The 23,485-nt window shown below is 39.0% G+C and overlaps 1 protein-coding gene across 1 annotated transcript in view; it reads right to left on the bottom strand.

The window, feature by feature from the left end:
* LOC124805762 (synaptotagmin-11) overlaps positions 1 to 23,485 on the bottom strand; it is a 717,920-nt gene that overhangs the window by 16,870 nt on the left and 677,565 nt on the right. The window contains exons 8-9 of the mRNA XM_047266330.1: positions 13,340 to 13,463; positions 4,680 to 4,873 (exon numbers count right to left, since the gene is read on the bottom strand). Coding sequence (XP_047122286.1) covers positions 4,680 to 4,873; positions 13,340 to 13,463 — 318 coding nt within the window. The remainder of the gene's footprint in view (positions 1 to 4,679; positions 4,874 to 13,339; positions 13,464 to 23,485) is intronic.

The raw sequence follows: 23,485 nt of genomic DNA, 5'->3' as shown, positions 1-23,485 counted from the left end.
TAATTTGTAAAGTTCATAGCTGATCAAAGAGCACTTCAAACAACATAAAGTGTGGAATGTAATGAAATAGTATCAAAACAACAGGGCCACAAAATGGTAGCCCACTGACAGGAGAAGAGACTGAGCAAATATTTGTCAAAATGTGCCAACAAAAGCAACAATGTAGTATTGTTAATGTGTCTATCTATGCACTTGAGGTCCACCAGTTAGTGCTCTGCTGTTGCAGCAATTAGATAACTTGCTCATGAAGCTGTTTGGACTTTCACTATGTATATAACAATAAAAACAAATGGATATGGCTTTTGTTCCTGACAAATGCTGTCAAACTGTTAGAGCAGTAGTGTAGCTGTATGCTGACATGTGTCCTGGTTGTGTCAAGCCCTCACTATGTATCTTTGCAAGTGTTATAACAACATTTCAGGACACTTAGAGAGTGAAGAATAAAATCCACCAATGAAAGAGAACAGTAAATGATGAGATTAATACTACTAACATGCCACTACAAAGCAGCTTAAATACAGGAGTGGGATGAGCAAAATGAGAGTTGTGAATGCTAAATTGTAAAGCATTTCATTCTTTGCTTATTTTGCTCCTCCAGAAGCTTCATGGAAATGATTTTCAGAATTGGCTACAGTTCCCCAAATAGTGACTATGAACTGCAAGGTGAAGTGGGATTTCTATGCAATATTTTGTTTGCAGATGAAGCATCATTCGCAAACTATGGGAAAATTGGCCTTCTTATGAGGTTGGTTTGAAAAGTTCTCAGAATGGAATGGAAAAAAAGTACTCACATCACTGAAACTTTTTTTTTATTTTTCAATGTAGTCTCCTTGTAGATTAATGCACTTGGTCCAATGATGTTCCGGTGCCTTGATCCCAACTTGAAAATAAGTTTCCTCCAGGCCTGCAAAATAGTTGCCAACCCTGGCTATCAGTTCTTTGTTTGAACTGAATCTTCATCCACAAAGAAAAATTTTCACCTTTGGGAGAGGTGGAAGGCTGACGGAGCCATATCAGGTGAATAAGGCATGTGTGGTGGCAGCAGTTCATACCTTAGTCTGTGTAATTTTGCCAAGATGACGGCATGCATTTCTGATACAGCATCAAGAGTCACAGCACCCATCTTGCAGATAATTTTTTCATTTCCAGTTCTTCAGTTAAAATGTGATATACCCTTTCAGATGACATCTGGTAAGTGTGAGAAATTTCACACACTTTCAATTGGTGATCCTCCATGACCATTTTGTGCACTTTTGCAATGATGTCTGGAGTAGCGACAAATCTTGGCCGACCACTGCGCAGATCATCATCTAAGGTCTCCCGACCAAATTTAAATTCATTTGTCCACTTGGCAATAGTTAATAGGAAGGAGCAGAGTCTCTCAGTGTACTATGGAAATCAGCATGAATGTCCTTTGCTTTCATACCTCTCTTTACGAAGTATTTAATCACTGCTTGAATCTCAATTTTTTCCATCTTCGCAAATCACTATGTGGGAACAACAACAGAGCACCACATCACTGCCACAGTTCTCTTCCAAGAGTATTGATGTGGCACGTGTTTACAGGCAACAGTCCAATGAATATCATGTGAAAAACTCATTGCGCTAGCACTGACCTCTTGTGGTGATTCTGAGAACTTTTCAAACCACCCTCATTGCATGGCTTGCTGGTCAACTGAAAATCCGCACTGGCTGAGAGAAGCAGATAAGTAATGGCCTTGGTCTGTCAACATGGAGGGTTTTCAAGAAACACATCATTGAAACCTGTCCTATTGATGGGATTCTGGGACTCTAAATAGCCACAAGTATCTACAGTTGCTAACAAATATGCTGCCATAGCTATTGGAAGACATGCCACTGAACATAAGACAATCCATATTATACCAACACATGACGTATGTTCTGTCCTTTCCAAACAAATAATCACATACTTACTTATGAGAATATTTAGAGAGTGTTGGATCAGTTGTTCAGGAAACACAAAATGGCCAGCACTCTCACCAGATTTAATGCCTCCAAACTTAAGTCTGTGGGAAAAATTAAGGCAAAGTTCTACAAGGAAACATTGATAACTCCTGAAGAGATGAAATCCCATGTAGCATGGGCCTGTGCAGTGATAAGTCCAGATGAAATTCAGTGTGCAGTAATATCTGTTCACAATTGCTTTGTAGGGCATATTAGTGGTCAAGGTCAAAATTTTGGGTACTTGATATGACGTCCACAAACCTGAAGCATACCTGAGTTATGTGTTCATTTACATGTGGTATGATAGGGCAGATGTTTGTGAGGCATTTTTTCCTGATGATAAATGATGGCTTGCAGCACTGTAATCATGTTACTATTTGAAACTTCCTGGCAGATTGAAACTGTGTGCCCGACCGAGACTCGAACTCGGGACCTTTGCCTTTCGCTGGCAAGTGCTCTCCCATCTGAGCTACCAAAGCACGACTCACACCTGGTACTCCCAGCTTTACTTCTGCCTTCCAAACTTTACAGAAGCTCTCCTGCGAACCTTGCAGAACTAGCACTCCTGAAAGAAAGGATACTGCGGAGACATGGCTTAGCCACAGCCTGGGGGATGTTTCCAGAATGAGATTTTCACTCTGCAGCAGAGTGTGCGCTGATATGAAACTTCCTGGCAGATTAAAACTGTGTGCCCGACCGAGACTCGAACTCGGGACCTTTGCCTTTCGCGGGCAAGTGCTCTACCATCTGAGCTACCAAAGCACGACTCACGCCCGGTACTCCCAGCTTTACTTCTGCCAGTATCTCGTCTCCTACCTTCCAAACTTTACAGAAGCTCTCCTGTGAACCTTGCAGAACTAGCACTCCTGAAAGAAAGGCTACTGCGGAGACATGGCTTAGCCACAGCCTGGGGGATGTTTCCAGAATGAGATTTTCACTCTGCAGCGGAATGTGCACTGATATGAAACTTCCTGGCAGATTAAAACTGTGTGGCCGACCGAGACTCGAACTAGCACAGTTTTAATCTGCCAGGAAGTTTCATATCAGCACACACTCCGCTGCAGAGTGAAAATCTCATTCTGGAAACATCCCCCAGGCTGTGGCTAAGCCATGTCTCCGCAGTATCCTTTCTTTCAGGAGTGCTAGTTCTGCAAGGTTCACAGGAGAGTTTCTGTAAAGTTTGGAAGGTAGGGGACGAGATCCTGGCGGAAGTAAAGCTGTGAGTACTGGGCGTGAGTTGTGCTTCGGTAGCTCAGATGGTAGAGCACTTGCCCACAAAAGGCAAAGGTCCCGAGTTTGAGTCTCGGTCGGGCACACAGTTTTAATCTACCAGGAAGTTTCATATCAGCGCACACTCCGCTGCAGAGTGAAAATCTCATTCTGGATGTTACTATTTGATTTTGTTGTGCATATTATGTCATTGTTGTCCTCTTTGAAGACTCTTTTGAATGCCACAGGAAAATAAATAATTAAAAAAAAGACTATGTTGGCAACATAATTCGACAGCTAGAAATTTTCAGAATTACATGAGTACATCAAAAAAATTTGCCACACTGTCCATTAAAACTTTTCCAAATTGTAACTCAAAGTATTTACTCGTTTTTCATATATTTGTGTTGTCCTGCCTTACCTGCGTCATATTGTATATTGGTTTTCATTTATTGTGAAACAAGGAAAAAATTTGGATGGTGTATATGCCTAAGACCTTTAATAGCCCATACTTGGGTTTAAATAACAGTTGAGATTGCAATAACATCTGTTTATTATGACCAGTTTCGGCTTCACTTTAAAGCCGTCCTCAGAATTTTTGGGTCCTCTATGGCTGGTGCTGGCGGCTCCTTGATTTTTCACATGACACCACAATCAAACACTGCATCACATCAAAAACTGAGGAGTGCCAGTACCAGCCACAGAGGACCCAAAAATTTGAGGATGGCTTTAACATAAGCCAAAACTGGTCACAATAAACAAATAAACAAACAGTCTCGACTGTTATTTAAACCATAGTATGGCACCAGATTGCTACACTCCACAGACAGTTTATGTTTAATAGCCTGTGTTTGACTTTGAATGTAGATGGTACATTTCTTTGTAAATTGTCTTTATTTTTTTTTACAACTTTATAATGAAGTGATGTTCTTTGTGAAAGACATAAACATCACACTGTTCTTGGCAGGGTGTGTGTGTGTGCTTCAGTGGAATTGCTTTCACCATGCAAACTGGCTGGATTTGGTCATTCATAAACATCAAATTCCAGATCTTGAACTTACAACACACATGTCTGTTATATAAGATACCAGTATCTAGATTCTGTGACAGCTTTCATTATCTTAGAAAAAAGAATGATCTGAAAACATAAGCACACACAAGTTGACTATGATTTTAACAGAGACTTTATGCCACTTGGCCACTGCTCCATTTCCAGCAGCTCCATTTCCATAACTATGAGGAAAAACCAATTGCTGCTGCATTGTTAAAGACTACTCACATCATTTTGCAAGCAACCCATATCACAACATTCTACACTGAAAACCTCAAAACGATAATCCTAGAAAGAATTTTGTTCATAATATCAAACAACAAAATTGACAACAGATAAGTCATTACTGCACTGTTGTATAGTTTTTGTACTAATAAAGCAGCCTGGATGGTTCAGGAATGATGAAGATGCTTCGAAGACATATGCATGTTTCTGTGTAGTGGCAGTTACTCACCTCATTCTTTGTTACTCTATCCCAATCAAGCAACAAGAATTCTAAGCTAATGTTATCCAACCCTTCTGCTCCTGCTGGAATGTCAAATACAAATGATTCATTGAATACTGGGTTGAGGGTCCTTTTCTTCACATGTGTCTTCTTCTTAGCTATCCTCTGGTTGTTGTACAGTAGGTACATCTTTACATAGGGATCTGAAAAGTGAAAAAGAAGCATTACTTAATACGGTCATTACACTATTGTAATTTATTTTTAACTTCGCGTTTTAACTTGAGACACAGAAATGGAATAGACTGCTTTCTTGTGGAAAATTCAACCACTTATCGTGTAATAGAGACTATAATATTCAGATGATAAATTTAATCCTCAAATCTTCTCAGGGCATCAGCTGATTAATAATCATATTACTCAACTGACATCCAGAGAAGTAATCATCAGTGTAATGTAACTCTTTGCCACCAGGCACCCAGGAAAAGAGGGCTCCAATTAGGCTACACTTGCACTGAGACTTTCCCAAAAGCCAGACAGTTATAATGTAACTAAAGTGTTTGCTTCACTCTGAAAAGTTTGCTGTTTAAAGCTGACAGACAGTAAGAAAGACACAGCTGAGTCCCAACACCTGGTAACATTTAGACAAAGCACAGGCATTCCTTTTACAAGTGAATGGGTATCTTGCTGGGTTCTTTTTGGCAACTCAGGAATGCAAAACTGGAAGTAATTCCTAGCTCTGTCCATGACTAAATCTGATGTAGAACCTGATGGTTAGCCAGCAGCCAATGCTGAGAGATGCAACAATAAAGGGCCAACCTGACAACAACATGGGAGTTCCTATGATGCATGCCATCCACTGCCTGGAGACTTTTTGATTCACAAGGTTGATAATTTTGTCACTCTATATAAAGACTGGGAGGCATGGTAATGCAGTGTTGACAGTTCGTTGGGTGAAATTGCAAATTGAGTGCACCAATGACAAAGATGATCTGATGTGAAATTCACCATCCTGGAGGACAGAGTGGAGGACAAGGAATGAAACTGCTGGGCAAGGGCAGCCCCAACAGGAATCAGTCAAAGAGATAGAGAGACAAGAGAAGGAAAGAGATTGTGAGCAAGAGGAGAGACAGTTGTGAAGATAATGATTGATTGATAAGTGAGAAGAAGGCTTAGACATGCCTGAGAAGAAGTGATTTTCATGCTTTTTTCTTTTTTTTTTTTTTTCCCCCACAGTGTTACACTTTACGTTCTGGGAGCATTTCAGCCTATAGATTCCTTGCAGTCCAGTGTTTTAATAAGCAATCAGTTGCATTTCCTTGTCTGATCTAAGCTCCCAAGAAGTATGCTGACACCATCTCTGTAAGACAATCACAGCAGGCAACAGTCACTGGGCTCAGCCACTGCAATGATCTGCCTAAAGGGATTCCACCAGGGTGTCTCCTCAAAGCCACAGCAAATGCCCCTCCTCCACAACCTCCACATCCCCCCCCCCCCCCCTCGCCCACAAATAAACACACACAAGAGGTGATCAACGCATTGTGTCAATATTGCATCAGCCACAAATGCTTTCATGTGAAACACACTACTTGAGTGGTGAGATGAAATGGTTCAATTCCCCCTCCAACTTGAACATTTATTGTGTCATGTCTGTGCCCAATCAGATCAATCCTGCGGCTATATTTGTGTTATGCTATGTGACTAATAATAAACTGTTCTGCAAAACATAAGGATGAGATAGATAAAGTAACATTACATATTATCAACTTGGTGGAAATGAATGAAAGTGTAGAAGCACATTGCCAGAGGTCTCCCTGTCATGCACAGAAAGCTGGATGTCATGTGGCAGAAGGTCAGTGTGAATGTAGCACCAAGTGGGGCTGGCCTTACAACATGAGGCCGTTGGAGGAATGGCAAAAGTCAATGTGTGCCATTCAGTGAGCAATTACGGTGCACTGTTGTGGTGCCCTTCATTACAACATGGCAAGGAGACAACTTTTGAATGACTTCACATGGGTAAGAACCATTGAGAAACTGAAGAAGAATGAAGTTTGATGAATGTAGCACAGGGGTTTGGTATTGTTCACAGCATTGTTTCACATGCAGTGGGAGCATTCTGAGCCACAGGCACTGCTGCTATTTAATATGACTGTGACACACACCATCATATTCTCCACAGCGGCACATTGACTGCGTCAGGGAGGTCTCTTTGCCCAATGACCTCGGTGTTGTGTTGTGTTTTGTTTTGTTGTGTTGACACCCGCACATTGGTGGCACTGTTGGCGATGGTGCAAAGAACTTGGGGACTGGACCAAAGAGGAATGGAGATGTGTGCTCTTCTTGGATGAGGACAGATTCAATGTGAGTAGTGATTCTGGTTGTACCCTCATATATGGATAGGTGGCAACATGCAATACATGTATGATCATTGGTGAACATGATCAGTTTGGTGGTCCAGGTGCTATGGTGTGGGGTGGGATAATGTTGCATGGGCATAATGACCTCCAAATCTGAACACAGTACATTCACCAGTTAATGTTATAGTGACACTATATTCCTTCTCCATGTGCATGTGTTCAGGATTGTATTTAGATCTGACTTCACCTTTTATGGATGCCAATGTGTGACCACATCAAACAGTGCAGGTGGAGGAGCTCTTGGAACAAGAGGATATTTGGCAAATTGACTGACTTGGCTGTTTCCCTGACTTAAATCCCATCGAACACATGTGGGATGCATTGGGAGACATACTGCTCCACATCCACATGCACCAACGACCATCCAGCAGTTGTCAACAATGGAAAGCCTTGCCACAAGAATTCTGTACCAGCCTTGTTGCTAGCATGGGAACACATTTCAGAGCATGGTGAACACATCCCACTAAGAAGCATGTTGTACCTTTTGTAATGTCCAGGGAGCCATCATAAATCACAATGACTTCATTGTAGTTATTGACTTTGAATAAAAGTATCCTTTCTGTTTGTTGCATTGTATATTTCTTTCAGTTACCATCAGTACTATGCTGTAACAGTTCTCTCTATGTCCAAGTTTCATTAAGTTATGTTATATGGCAGTGACAGATCTTGCAAAAGTTATTTTTGTTCTTAAGTTTTGCTCACCAGTCTAATAGCAAAAACAATAATATAATAATAATAATAAATCTTTCAATGCATTTCTCATATTTGAATTTGCAAAGTTAATTTGTGTTTGTAATTTATAAATTTTCATTATTTTTATCCTATTGTTTCTTATGAAGCCCAGATAATCAAAATTCTTTGTTATTCTGATATTTTATTGTCTTTGACAAACAGTGGTTCATGAATGTGTTTGTTTCCTAGCTCTAATGAACTTCTTACTTTTCATTTTGACTTGTGGTTTCAGATACAATTCTCTTGAAGATAACTTCACATTTTTTCAGGGTAATGAACATAAATAAGAGAGTAACTCTTTAGGGTAGTCTCTGTATGTCTCATTTCTTAATTTTTAAGTGCATACTTACTTAAAAAGGCATAAAATGCATGTTCTGCCAAATTTACCTTATTCTCTGAGTTGATAATAATAACAATAAAAACAAAATACACTTGACAAGGTTGCATATTTATGTCCTGAAATATAAGAAGTCTCACACTTTTAAAGACTGCTTGTGTGTTACTTTTTAAAAAAGACCCATCTGTACCCTGTTCCGCAGAAAAATAAAGTGCCAAAATAAACTCCAGTGTCAAATTCTATGCTAAAACAATCTGTCAGTTCGACTCCATGGGCAATAGTGCCACAGAAGAGGAAGTGCTAAAAGGAAATGAATTTCAGTTTTTTGTTTTATTGTCATATAACACAAAAATTTTATGGGAAGCTCTTGAAACTACAAATGCCAAAAATGAAATTAGAAAAAGTTAATGAAACTATACATGGTGCTGCACAATTCTTACTACAGGCTTCTAGGAGTTTTAGAGGGGTCTAGAAGCAAGAATTTAGGAGTAGTGACCTGATGGTGTTGAATACACAATTTTTGTTATAATAAATAAGGAAAGCAGAATTATATTTTTCAGTCAATTCATGATATCTGCCCTATATTAGTGGGAGAATGAGAGAAACATTTGGAGAATTACTCTGCTAGCAACATTGCTCTATTAAGGACTACCCTTTGATATCATAAGAAACACAGAGAACATTCTCAAACTTTAAAAATGTATTCAAAGCCGTATCCCAGAGAATCAAGAGAAAAAAGGAATATATTGTAAGATTCCACTAATTGTTGTTAATAAGGTGAAATAATTATTGATAATGCCCAAAATCAAAGATGAAAGTTTGAATCGATAAGCAGTACCTATTTTGGTGTAGACTCTTCTCTTAGATGCACAACTGATGTACCTACTTTAAAGAGCATGTTTCCAGAATTTTAGCGCATATTTTGAATACTTTTCACGCATATAGGCACTTATTTTTGTTATTTTTAGTGCATGTTGTTGTGACACAGTTCCGCTGGTGGATGAACTGTCTTGTGACTATCAGCAGATTGATATCATAGAGGAGAAAGCAGTAGTCAGCTTGTAGTCCAGACACTGTTGCACAAGTAAGTGTATTCAGAGTGCAAGAGTACTTATTCAAGACACTGTCAACACAGAAGGCACCAACCAGTGCCTCTGACAGGTGAAGTTGAGAAATCTCACAGTTCCAGCAGAACTCTGGAGGAGCTGAGCAAACAAGAAAACCAGAGAATGAAGTCATTGCTGCCCTATGATGCCATGCTGGCACTCCAGCTGCTATGAGTCCTGCCACTGGAGAAATACTAACTAACTGACTCACATATATACCCCCAAAATCAGACCCTCACTCTTGGATGTTATCAGATGTCCTCAGGTGCTTGCTAACATTCTTTGTTCATGACAGTATCCAGGTGTGTATGGCATACGAAATGCCACAGTCTACACCAGCCATTAACTTTGAGATGAAGCCCACTGTAGTACCAGATGAAGCAGCTAGCCACATTCCATGGACTGAGTTTAGTAGCTGCAGGTGTCCACCTGAACTGGACTTCATATGCCGATAACCTGGCATCTTCGCATCGCTGGGTCACCTGCCAGGTGACTTCCTTCTGGTGGCACATCCCTCCCAGGTGGCTCATGTGTTTGATCCCCGGCTAGGGGCTGCTTGGCTACACTGTTGCTGTTCACTGGTCCCTGTGGGATGTTTTTCTAATGGTCTCTTTTGTGGTTCCAGTCACCACCACCCACATCCAGACAAGGAAGCAGTGCACCAACCTGAACTAGGAAGGGCCAATTCCTCTGCTGTCTTTGGGGTCTCACCCCAGTCCAACAATATAAATCATCTCTCTAATTCTAACATATTCTCAATGACAACATACTATTTTTAACAGTGGACTAGCTTCCTCTGATTTGTGATTGATAACTGAATGGATACCAATTTGTATCCAACAAATTATTGTTATACTCATTATATCACAAATTTGTATCCCACAAATATAGTACATACAGTTAATAAAAGCAATCTCATTGTGGGTATAAATAATGAAAATTATATGACATAGTTATTAGATAATGCAAGATTGTCTAGTAAAAACTGAAGAATGATTTTAACATGCATTTTGGACCTTTATGGAACTGGAGACTTCATCTCAGAATGAAGAGGAAGAAATTACAGGAGACTAAAGTTATGAAAAATTTGTGGAAATATCTATAGCTTTATGGGATGTGTATGTATCGCAATGTCCTCTCAAGTTGCGAGAGGTACAAGATGGCTTTTTGAGATACTTGGTGGATATGGTACTGCAACAAATGGAGCAATCATTAGGAGAGGTCTGAGTTAAGAGTTGTGAATAAAATTACACACAAAACACTCTTATAGTCTCCATACCCATACTTCTCGTTGGAGTACTCCACATATAAATCAGATTTTATGATGCAACTGGTTCTCACGAGGAAGAACGATGGACAGGAATAGATAGGAACATTTTAGAAACATTTAAACTCAAGCCTCACATGTGGTATCATTACTGGTTCATTTGAAACTAATAATAAGTTGAAATGTAATGATACTGAAGAGATGCACACTACACTGTGAGTGCCCCTCCGGGCCTCAGTCGATGAGTTACAATGTAAAATGTCCAAATCATCTGATCACTTTATACTAAGTCAAAATTGCTAATGATTAAATTTGTGTGAGGTTAGGCCGAATTGTAAAACTAAAACAGTTTACCAGATGGTTACTTTGTTTGCATAAGGCAATGTACCTACACCAAGATACATTATAAGGGTTGACTCATTGACATAATGTGAGACTGGGATGACTTTTGGTATTGTGAATCTCATTTCATGGCATTAATGAAGGAAATTTTCTTCAGTATTCTGTCTGAAAGGTAGATCACAATTCCTATCTTTATTCTGCAATATGGGAATAATTCCAGAATCATTCATATTTAGTCATTTCCTATGTTTTGTATTTCTTCTGATCCTGTCTTTTGAGGGATTTTTCCCTCTTTTCTGTGACTGTACATGTATTCCTCCCTTATCTACTTCACGTCTTCCCATTTATCACAAAGAAAGAATTACTTGGAAGTTTTGAAACAAACAGATTCAGAAAATATTTTAGATTTATGCCTGTCAAACCTGATCCATTGGTTTAAGCATCTCTTACGGAAACAGTTTTGTGTGTTTCACTACTTAATTCTGTCCCTTGCCACCTTCTCACACTTTTAGTTTCTATGTCTACAAATCCTCATCCAGTTTTCTCAGAGATCTCATGGTACATTGCTCTTCTATCCTATCACCCTCACCCCCTCCCATCCCCCAACCCCTTTCTCTGTTTTTCTCTTGCACAAAATACAACTAGCCCTAACTGCACCAGCTCCATCTCTTTCTGGTGCTGCATTTGTATCATTTTACTCTGCTGGTGTTTCCTCTCTTAGTCTTTACCTCCTTTCCCTTCATCTTCATAAGTTGATCCCACTTTGTCCACCAAAGGCAGCCACTCTCCCCAGCTGGTCTACAGTGGTACATTATGTAGCTTTGAGTGCATTATGTGTCCATTTACTCTTAAGGACAGTTTAATCTATTATCTAAGCTACTATATTCGAGTTCTTGTTCATGAGATCAAGGTGTCCACTCTACAGTGAGTGCTTGACTTTAGTCAGTTCGTAGAATAAATGAGTAACAGTTGTATCAAGTATGCGTGGAAGCTGAGGATCTGTATTTCCTCAAAGAGTAAAATTACTTTCCATTGTTATATGTGACTGCTGCTGTTATAGAAGCTACATTTTATTTATAATTATTGGAAAGAGTAATGGTGACCAGTCACTGTATAGTTGGGGCTTTGCATGAGCAACATACGCATAACGGAATGGGAAAAATATACCAACAGCAACGATGAAACAGGCGGTTCTTTCAGTGATATAATATGCATTGAAACAGGATTAAAGAGGTACCCAGAAACTGATTTTTCAGAAAAATTGTTACAATGTAAATCACAAGTACTAATAATTGTATAGTTAATCAATATTAGAATGATTCAGAAATCAGATTTGTAAAATATCTAAGACACGTGAATGATAAAAAACACATTTTGACTTGACTTGTGCTTTTTTAAAATATTGTCTCATTTATCATGTATAATATCAATCTCTTTCCATGTTAATTAGTATGTCAAACATTTTAACAGATACTTACTGAGCTTTTGTGTGAGAGAAAATAGGATTGATGAGACATATGTTCTACTGATTGGTGTATTAAATTCAGTACCCTTAAAGTGCGCAAGTAACACACTATACAGAATGCAACAAGAAAGAAGAAAGTCGTTATAGATCCATGCAATGATTTACACCTTCATATAAGTAAAAAGTAATGATGAAGGAAACAAGTTACTCTTGTGTCTGTCAGTCTGAAATATCTTGAAAAGTCTGAATGGTTACAGTGAAACTTAATTTACAGCTATTCTGCATTACCGAGTACTTTCAAAGTACAAAAGAGGGCAATCAAAATCATAGCTGGTACGAACATTAGAGATTTATGTGGTATTTTTAAGAAAAAAGTTAAACATGCCTCCATTGCCCTGTATCTGCAACTTGGAAACATTACAGTTCACCAAGAAACACAAGATTAATAAGGAAAATTAGAAAACTCATTCACATATTCAGAATAATTGCAGCAGACAACAAGACAATCTTCATGTTACGCCTACAAACACAAGTGCTTGCAAAATGGAACCTATCATGTGGGGATAAAATTCTACAATGAATTTCTTAATACTATACAGTCTATCATAGATGTAAAAAAGTAAAGATATATATACAGTACTGCTCCATTTATTCAATAATAGTATATTCTGGTGATGTATAACAGTAACAAATGTTCCACTTTGCAATTTATGAATTAAATGTGGAATTATGGCATGCTACATAATAGTACACACCAATTTTTTGAAACCTATGAACCCATGAAATAGAATGTGCATACATAAACAAATAATGTACAGCCTCAGGTTTATGATTAATGATATATGCAGTATGTTTATGATCCAGTGGACCAGTGATGATGATCATTATGATAGTAATTATAATACTAATACTTTTCGTTTAAAACTGGTACAAAACTTTGGATGTGCATGCACATACTTGTGTGTGGTTATCAGAAAAGATATCTCTGGATGTCCAACTATATTACCTGCTAGTCCAGTAACATCCATCTTTGGCAAGTTTCGTGCCTTGAGTACTACAACAGTTAGCCTGTTAGCTGCTGGCTGCCAACACAGGGAGACAAGTATTTCACCTCGACCTTGAGCACGTATCTGAAATACACATTGTGAAGTTAATAGTGAAAAGCCTATTGCATTTCTATGTAAGATAATTTAGAGTAATATAAAATGCAATGGGTAGTCAGGTGGACATACAACTATTAATTACTTATGGTTGGAATAGCAACAATATAAGGAAAAAGATAGGTTACTACTCATCATAAAACTGACACATTAAGTTGCAGACAGACACAAGGAAAAGACTGTTACACATATAGTTTTTGGCTAAAGCCATCTTCAGAAAAGGAAACGCACACACACACACATTCATTCATTCACACAAATGAGCACATCTCCCACCCACATGACTGCCATCTCCAGCAGCTTGGACCAGTAGGCAACTGTCACATTGAATGGAAGCAGCAATCTGAAGGAGGGGTGGTAGGGGAAGGGATAGCAGTCTGTGGGGGAGGGGAGAGTGCTGTCTGGTGGAGTGTGCAGGAACTAGAAGGAGCCATGACAAGACTGCTACCAGGTGCAGTGTTGGGAAGCTATGGGACAGGGACAGGGGGAGGATGGGGAGCAGAAAAGGAGTGGAGAATTGGCAGAGGGCGACACACAAAGAGGGTGAGGGACATAAATAGAGAGGAGGTGATAGGTCAGAGAGGCTGGAAAATGTTCAGTGGAGGTAACCTACTATACCTAAGCTAACCTACTGTCCCCACACTCTCCACTCGACAGTTCCTGCCGCCTCTTTCATATCACTTCCTCCTTATTTATATCCCCTCACCCTCTTTGTGTGGTGCCCTCTGCCAATGTACCCATCCATCTTTCCCTTTCTCTGCTCCTCTTCTGTTCCCCATCCCCCCCTCCCTCCCCCCATTTCCATGTCCCACAGCCCCCTGATGCTGCACCTGGTGGCAGTCTTGTCATGCCTCCTTCTAGTTGCTGCACGTTCCACCAAACAGCACTCTTCTTTCCTCCCACCCATATCATGCTATCCCTTACCCTTCCTCACTACCTCCAGACTCCTGCTTTTGTTCCACATGACAGCTACTTTCCAGTACAAGCTGCCAGAAATGGTGGTCATGTGTGCATAAGATGTGCTTCTTCTGTGAATGGATGTGTGTGTGTGCGTTTCCATTTCTGAAGGATTCTTTGGCCGTAAGCTCAATATGTAATAGTATTTTTGTTGTGCCTGTCTGCAACTCACCATGCCATCTTTATGGTGATTAGCAATCTATCTTTTCCCTTATGTTGTTATTAACTACTTCTGTTAATTGTAGTCAACAGTTCATGAATGTACGAGGGTGATTTGAAAAGTTCTCAGAATCACCACTAGAGGTCAGCGCTAGCACAACGAGTTGTCCATGTGATATTCATTGGACTTTTGCATGTAAACACATGCCACATCAGTCCTTGTAGAAGAGAGCTGTGGTGTTGACGTGGTGCTGTTGTTGTTCCTGCGTAGTGATTTGTGAAGATGGAAAAAATTGAGTTTCGAGCAATGATTAAGTACTTCATACAGAGAGGTATGAAAGCAAAGGACATTCATGCAAATTTCCAGAATACACTGGGGGACTCTTCTCCTTCATATTCAACTGTTGCCAAGTGGACAAATGAATTTAAATGTGGTTAGGAGAGCTTAGATGATGATCCACACAGAGGTTGGCCAAGATGTATCCCTACTCCAGAAATTATTGCAAAAGTGCACAAAATGGCCATCATGGAGGATCACCAATGGAAAGTATGTGAAATTGATCACACTTGCCAGATGTCATCTGAAAGGGTATATCACATTTTAACTGAAGAACTAGAAATGAAAAAATTATCTGCAAGATGAGTGCCGCAACTCTTGATGCTGGATCAAAAATGTGCAGTTGCCATGGCAAAATTACATGAACTAAGGTTTGAATTGTTGCCACACATGCCTTATTCACCTGATATGGCTCTGTCAGACTTCCATCTCTTCCCAAAACTGAAAATTTTTCGTGGTGGATAAAGATTCACTTCAAATGAAGAATTGATAGCGGCATTTGACAACTATTTTGCAGGCCTGGAGGAAACTTATTTTTGAGATGGGATCAAGGCACCGGAACATCATTGGGCCAGGTGCATTAATCTACAAAAAGACTGCATTGAAAAAGTTTCAGTGATGAAAGTACTTTTTTTCTATTCCATTCCGAGACCTTTTCAAACCACCCTTGTAATTACCTATGTATATGCATTTCTAAATTTCTGTTTTCCCTGTATGGTAGTCTTTACTAACAGCTAAAATATGTTTTTAGTTCTGAATTTCAGTAATGATGGGTTTATGCATCTTTTTCAATGTATCTGTTAGTAATTATTGGAATTTTGACTCCTGGAAGTAGCTTCTGGTCAGTCTTTTTTTATTTTTCAGTCGCAGAAGAACAAGAAGATTGGCTTATGTGATATTTCTATCACATTTAGACTTTTTTTTTGCCCCTCTACTTGAAAAAATATGTTTATAGATTGACAACTTGTATGTTTTGTTTGAGGGCACTATGAATAACATAATTTACTAAAGTTAGTAACAATAATGAACAAAGCATTTCAAAAGGAAACTAAACACTGGTGTGAATCTTCCATAGGAGACCTTTAAAGCTGTATTCAGATCTCTGTGCTCTACTGCAGTATGACAATCTAACAAAGAGATAGATGTGAGTTCCTGTTCTGAATATTTCAAATTGCCATAGGCAGTTTGAACATGGAAAGATCTCCAGCAATGATGACTAACGATAAGACCAACATTTTAAAGATAAAATTGAAAAGCAGTTTGATGGAGTGAACTTTAATATGTTTGTGTCAAGCTTTTGTGCACTTTAACTGGCTGTTGTGTTATGAAATTACATATCATCTCAGGCAACACAGCTAAAAAGTGGCCATTTGTGTGTGAGTTGTGCCTCTGTGAATGTGTGTAGATAGACACACACTATATGAAAATATGCCACACTAACCTAGCTTTTAGCAGTAATAGGTCTTTCATTAGGAGGAGAGACAGATAGGTTGGAGGGGACTACTAAAGAACGAGATGCAACCCGTCAGCTTTGACTAATGATGTCAGAATTTGCCAGATATGATTTATTACGCAGATTTAACAGCGAAGATGAGTGTTCATAAACAAAGGAGCGTAAGAGAGAAAACAGGTGGTAAACATATATCACATCCAGTAATATTTTGAACATAGTGTTAAGGGTATAACTTGTTAGAGTCCTAGCACTTCGGTAAAAAATAAAGAAAAAGGGACAGAAGTAACGGTAGCATGGAATCCTCAGTTGAGACATATATGAGTTGTATCTCAAACTTCAGTCAATCTGCATAACTTAACTGCAGTACAGGATACAAATTTAACGTACGTCAACTTCTGTGTTTTCACCTATGTAGGTCAACTAAAGTACGGGATACAAACTTTACAGGTGTTGTTTCTTTTGCCTCTGCTGCTACTAGCATTTGTTCTTATGTAAATAGTATTACTAGTGAAGGCGAAAAGACCTACATACATAATATTTGTATCCCATACTTCAGTTGACCTATATAGGTTCCTCAGTTCAACTACATGAAAGCGGAGAAAAATGACGCCCGTAAAATTTGTGCCCCATACCAACTGAAGTATATTATACAATATATTTTGCCTTTGATACTAATAGTATTAGCTGAAAATTATCATAGCCTTGCTAGCAGTGACAAAAAACCAACAACAGTTAAATTGGTATCCCATTCTACAGTTGAGTTGTATAGGTCAACTAAAGAATAGGATACTAGTACTAGCGAATGGGAAATAACGACATTTATAGCATGTGTATCCTGTACTATAGTTGACCTATATAAGTCAACTGGAGAATAGGGTACTAATGTTATTGAAGGCAAAAAACAGCAACATACGTAACATTTGTATCCTGTTCTTCAGTTGACCTATAAGGTAAATGGTATCAGTGTTACATATGTTGCTTTTTTCGTCTAGCCAGCACCAATGTCCAGTACTTCAATTGATCTGTATATGTCAACAGAAGTACAGGATACAAAGTTTACATATGTCAGTCTTCTTGCCTTCAGTAGTGCTAGTATAGATCAGAAAAAATTGTAGTGATACTAATACTACAAAAGTGAAAAAGAGCAACAACTGTAAAATTTGTATACTGCACTGCAGCTGATGAACCCATACTTAATGCAGAACAATGAAATATGACAAAGACATACATCAAAATAGACAAATTTGGTACAACATGAAAATAGAAAACTAAAATTACCATACCCAAACTCCTCCGGAAAAAACCAAAGCTCGCCTTGAAAGATGTCAAGGAAAATCACATACGTACACAAGAAACACAATATCACAAAAAAACAAACCTACACACATACATACAAATATATAAACCCAGAAGTTCACAGCAATGAAATGAAGTAAAATAATAAAAAAAATCCACACAAGAAAATTACCTAACATAAGAAAATGAAGAATGATGGATCAGTCCAAAAAAATCAAAATTAATATTTTAACCATCCTGACCAAACCCACCCTTTTCCTTGACTATCAGTTACCCTCCCCACCTGCCATCCCAACCTGAAATTAAGTAACAAATTTTGGATGATACATTTGCCCAACACATTTTAAAAAAAGCACTCCATCTTCAGGCCACAAGTGGCCCATCGGGACCATCCAACCGCCGTGTCATCCTCGTTGGGTACACAATGCCTCCATGAATATTCAACTGTAGTGTTGAAATGCATTGTTTCTCCCTCCCTGCAACATTCTACACTATTGGTACAAGTCCCAGTTGATGAAGATCTGAATTCAATATTATGATTAACGACAAGATGCTGAAAACCCCTATTCCCCAAATCCCTGTACAAAGAAAAACTAGTGGAAATGGCTACAGAACCCTCTGCAAAATGATCATCCATTAATTTCACCAACACTTTCTTTGTTCGATTAGGAACTACTTTAAAAACTGCATCATCACATTCTGGACCTGAAATACAGCCCTCCCCCTCCCCCCCCCCCCCCCCCCCCCCCAAAACCCATAATCCCACTGCAGGTTCCCCCTGTTGTTCTTGGTCTTGCCAAAATGAGATTCATCGATTTTGACTATAATACCAGCCCCCCCCCCCCCCCCAAAGGCCCCCTATACTTTATATACTCCCCACAAACTTCCCTCCAAAATGAATACCAGTCCAAACCGGTGCACTCACTCACTCGACATCCATGCACACACAACTACACAAGATAGCTCAAACACCAACATTATGTTCTTTTTTTATATCCCTCCAGGCCAGCTTTGATTTCTCAGACCATGTTCCTAGTCTAATTGAACCCAGTAGTCGATCCTTGCTACACCTCCATATGAATAAATCGTGAGTAAAATGAGCAGACCCATTTATCAGGTGCATATGTTCACTGCACTCATGACATCAAACGTAATCAGCAAGGAGGCAAGATATTTGCAAAAATTGAATGGTTGCCATCATGTCAAAGTCCAAAGCCTCCTTAAGTCTTTCATATTCATGGGAATAGATAAATCCATACCTACAAACGAAAATGAAAAACTAAAAATTCTTCTAAATGAAAAGCTATTCTTCCAAATTATCTCAAACTCACTAAGAATGAAATTAAGTACCAAATGAATAGGAAACAACGAATTATTTAAATCAATGCAAATGAAAAACATCTTACGCAATGCCTAGCACTGTCTTCTAAAAACACATTCATTTATTTCAAGTTTCAATGGTGGCGCTTATCCATAGTAGACAACCGATTTATCAGCTTTACTGTGCATGGAGAGCTGCATCAAACCAGTCTCAGGACTGAAGACCACAACAACAACAACAACAACAACGGCTCGAAAGTAGAGACATTAATATCTATGAGTTACCTATGACATCATTGGTCAAAGCCGATGAGTTGTATCCCGTTCTTCAGTTGACCCAGCTGGAGAAGGTTAAAAGGAATGGCAGGTCACTCAGGCCACAGCATGAGATAGTCCCAACTGTTTAGAGGATGATGGTAGTGAAAGATCCCCCTTGTCTTCAAAACAGATGCGGCCTTCTCATCTTAGGTTCTGAGCAGTCTTCCTTTCCATTTTAATTTTCCCCACCTATCCCAACTCTCCACCTCAAGGAAGGAACTATAAGTTCTAAAAGCCAGGATAGTGCCTCTTATTTTTATAGGTGGCTATTAGCAGTACTGATATTTTGCCTCTTGGAGGTCAGAAAATAATCTGTCTATTTTTCATCATCCCCCTCCCACCTCTATCACATAGAATGCACATAGCTTTGTGCTCTTGTTAACTCACGCATAATGTTTTAGAAGTAATTCTGTCTTGCATATTACCCTATATTCCACCTCTCTCAGGTTCTCAAATCTCATCCAGTGCAGTCCCAAGCAATCAGTCTTTCCTTCTCATCCTGCCCAGTAAGTCTCCCCTGACCTAGGGTTCTGAGCAACTTTTCCGAACCCAGCCCCTTTTCATAAACCTTGCCTGTCCTGTTCCTTCACCCCTCTTCCTTCCCCTTCACCCTTTCTGCCAGAAGTAGAAGCCACTCGCTCCGAAAGCTTGCAAACTATAATATCTTTTTATTAGTGTGTACTCCTGCTGCCACTTGCAGAGTAGAATTTCTTATATTTTCAATATACATAAAATATTTATCAGGTACCAAAATGGTGTAGTGCTATACTTGTTATCTACTGTTGCTGCATAACTGAACTCAGAACAGTTTGAACTGTATTTCATTTAAAAGTAGATAAATATAAAATATTTTGAATAAATAAGAAGACAAACTTAACCCTTGAGCAGGCATGCCGGCTCATAGTGTGTGCCAAATTTATATAATCGATGTATCCAATGTGTTGGCAACAATGGAGACCCTTGAAACTCAATGCACTCCTTCATTATTGTTCTGATGACTGTTGTCTGTAGTGCACTAATTGTCGGTGCTCAGGAATTTGTTAAACAGAGAATTTAATGTAACACTGTCAGTTCTGGTGCACTCAGTGCACCATGCGACTGGTTATGTAAGTATTTTTTTACATCTTCAAACACAGTGGTTATTTTACCAACAACATTCCTATAGCCCATGTTCAGCATAAATTTTCATTTAAGGGCAAGAAAGCATTTAACTAATGAGGAACTCGAATGCCTCTTGACTGAAGATCCAGATTTTACAAAAAATGTCGACACTACAGGGTGTTTTGAAAAGAATATACATATTACATAGTATTATTTTGTCCAAACTATCAATCGCTGCACCTGGATAAGCTATTGGGGAAATGAATCCATGGTCTAGTTTATATTAATAGCCGCTAGATGTCTGTTGTCATGTGTTTAAAATGGCTACTCCGCAGCAGAAATCATTTTGTGTTCTTGAACTTGTGAAGTGCAATTCCATGATATACAGTGCAAAGACGTTTCAAGTTGAGGTACCAAATTGATCTTCCAAATGTGTGGAACATTCGCAGATGGTATCGACACAGATACATAGATTTCTAGATACAGGATGTGTATGTAAAGGAATGAGTCCTGGCTGCCCTCATGTTCCTGAAGAAAATATTGCACGAATTCAAGCTGCTTTCCAATGTAGTCCTTCAAAATCAACTCGTGATGCCAGTCAGGACTTACAACTGCCTACAACAATAATTTGGCATGTTTTGAGACGTCTGTTGGTTATGAAGCCGCACAAGTTAACAGCTGTTACAAGCTCTGTGCCCTGATGACAAACACAAATATGCGGCATTTTGCAACAAGATTCTTGATGCTATTGACAATGACAACACTTTTGCACGATGCATCGTGTTCAGTGATTAAGCAACTTTCCGTGTTAGTGGTCATGTAAACAAACACAATGTTCAAATTTGAGGCCTTACAGAACCTACCATGCAGCCATTGAACATGTACAAGATTTGCAAAAAGTCTATGAGTTTATGGCTCATTCTTCTTTGATGGAAACACAGCTAATGGTCAGCAGTATCTCGCTATGTACAAAACTGGTTGTTTCCGAGGCTGCACGAAGACAACTTCATTTTTCAACATGACGGGGCACGCTCCTTCTGGAGTGACCAAGTGCATGAATATCTGAATGAAACTAGTTGAAGAACCAGATCCATACTGCCATAACATCAGTGACGAAGGACATGCTTGTCCGAGTATGGGAGGAATTTGAGTATCGATGTGATATTGTTCATACGCTGATGGAGAATATATTGAAATCTGTAATCTGAACTTGAGAGGTTCTTAAATATGTGTGTAAAGTTTCATATTTTTATGTGTTAAAGTTTAATAAATATATGCATTTGAAATACATATATTCTTTTTGAAACACCCTGAATATTGGACAATGTTACTGATGAAGAATTGGAGGTAATTACTCATAGTGACCATGATACAAAGTGAACAAGAGTGTGCATCAGACGGAAATGAAGACAATAATTGTCAACTAGGTTCTATTGGTGATTGGTTTGTGGGAAGAAATAAAACTTCTATATGGGGGAACAAGAAGGAGAAACAGTGCAAAAATTTTTCCTGGATCCAGGCTATTGCCAGGGATGTAACAACTGAGATTTCTGGATTCCTTAAGGTACTTAACATGGAAATGATCAATACTATTGTGAAATCTACAAACAAATATATTCAGCTCAAACCAGAATTTTCTGATTATCAGAGAGATAAAGAGGCAAAAAAGAAATGACAAGAAGTGAAATATTGGCACTCCTTGGGTTACTTTATCTCTTTGGAATGAAGAAAGCGAACCACACGAATGTAATGGAACAGTGGAATACTGGTAGATCAGGAATCATAATTAGAAGAGCTGGGATGAGCTACAAGCGATTTCTATTTGAGCTGGGATGAGCTACAAGCGATTTCTATTCTTTCTACATTGTATTCATTTTAATGATAAAAGCATAAAAGAAGAGAGGAGAGAAGATCTGGTAAGTTGGCCACAGTATTTTCAATTCTGGATGAGTTTGTAACCAATGGTGAGAAGCTTCAAGCTTTTCATGGTCATTGTGGATTTGTGCAATATATCCCCAACCAACCTGCCAGATATGGCATTAAGATATCTGTACTTTGTGATGTGAAAACATTTCTTATCAGCAACCTTGAGGTATATTGTGGAAAGCTACCCAAAGGACATTATGCAGTCTCAAATTCAGCGTTGGAAATAATTCACAGACTTGTGAGTCATATAGAGGGATCCAACAGGAATATAATTATGGATAGTTGGTATACAAGTTGCACCTTGGCTATGTCGCTGTTAGGTAAAAGGCTTACGTGTATTGGGACACTCAGAAAGAATACACCAGAAATTCCCTTGGAATTCCTGCCTAATAAAAATCGAGTACGTGGCTCATCCCTCTTCAGATATAAAAACGATTTGATGTTAGTTATGTACTTACTAAAAGGAGGAGGTTTTGTTGTCATCAACAATGCATGATTCAGGTACTATCGATGAAGAATTTTGAAAGCCAGAGATTGTGATTACAATGCCACTAAGGGTGGCGTCAGTAGTCAAAGAAGGTGGTTTTGTTGCCGTCAACAATGCATAATTCAGGTACTATCAATGAAGATTTTTGAAAGCCAGAGATTGTGATAATAACGCCACTAACGGTGGCGTCGATGCAGTCGGCCAGATGTGTGGCACATGTTCTGTGGCTCACATAATGAGAAGGTGGCCTTTGGTAATGATTTTTGCTCTGATGGACATCGCTCGTATCAATGCCCAGATCCTTTTTTACTCAAATGGACAAAATCGGAAAATTACGAGAAGCGTGATTCTGAAGAACTTGGCTTATGACGTCATGAAAGAACATCTAATAGAAAGAGCCAAAATTCAGAGCCTTCCCAAGGACATATCACTGTTCCTTCAAAGGTACCAGACAACACCTGAGCAAGTTGAGAAGCATTCGGCTAAGAAATGGGGTCGCTGTGTTATTTGTGGAAGGGTCAAGAATATTAAATCGACAATAAAGTGTGTTTCTTGTAATGGTTTTGACATTTCTTAAATTCTTAAGTGGTGAACATGGCCTGTCTGTAAGCTGTTTTAATATGGTTTCTGTAGGCATT

The sequence above is a fragment of the Schistocerca piceifrons genome, chromosome 7 (assembly GCF_021461385.2).
Source record: "Schistocerca piceifrons isolate TAMUIC-IGC-003096 chromosome 7, iqSchPice1.1, whole genome shotgun sequence".
Lineage (NCBI taxonomy): Eukaryota > Metazoa > Arthropoda > Insecta > Orthoptera > Acrididae > Schistocerca > Schistocerca piceifrons.
Note: the sequence above shows the minus strand (reverse complement) of the source record. Positions and strands in the feature narration are given on the sequence as shown.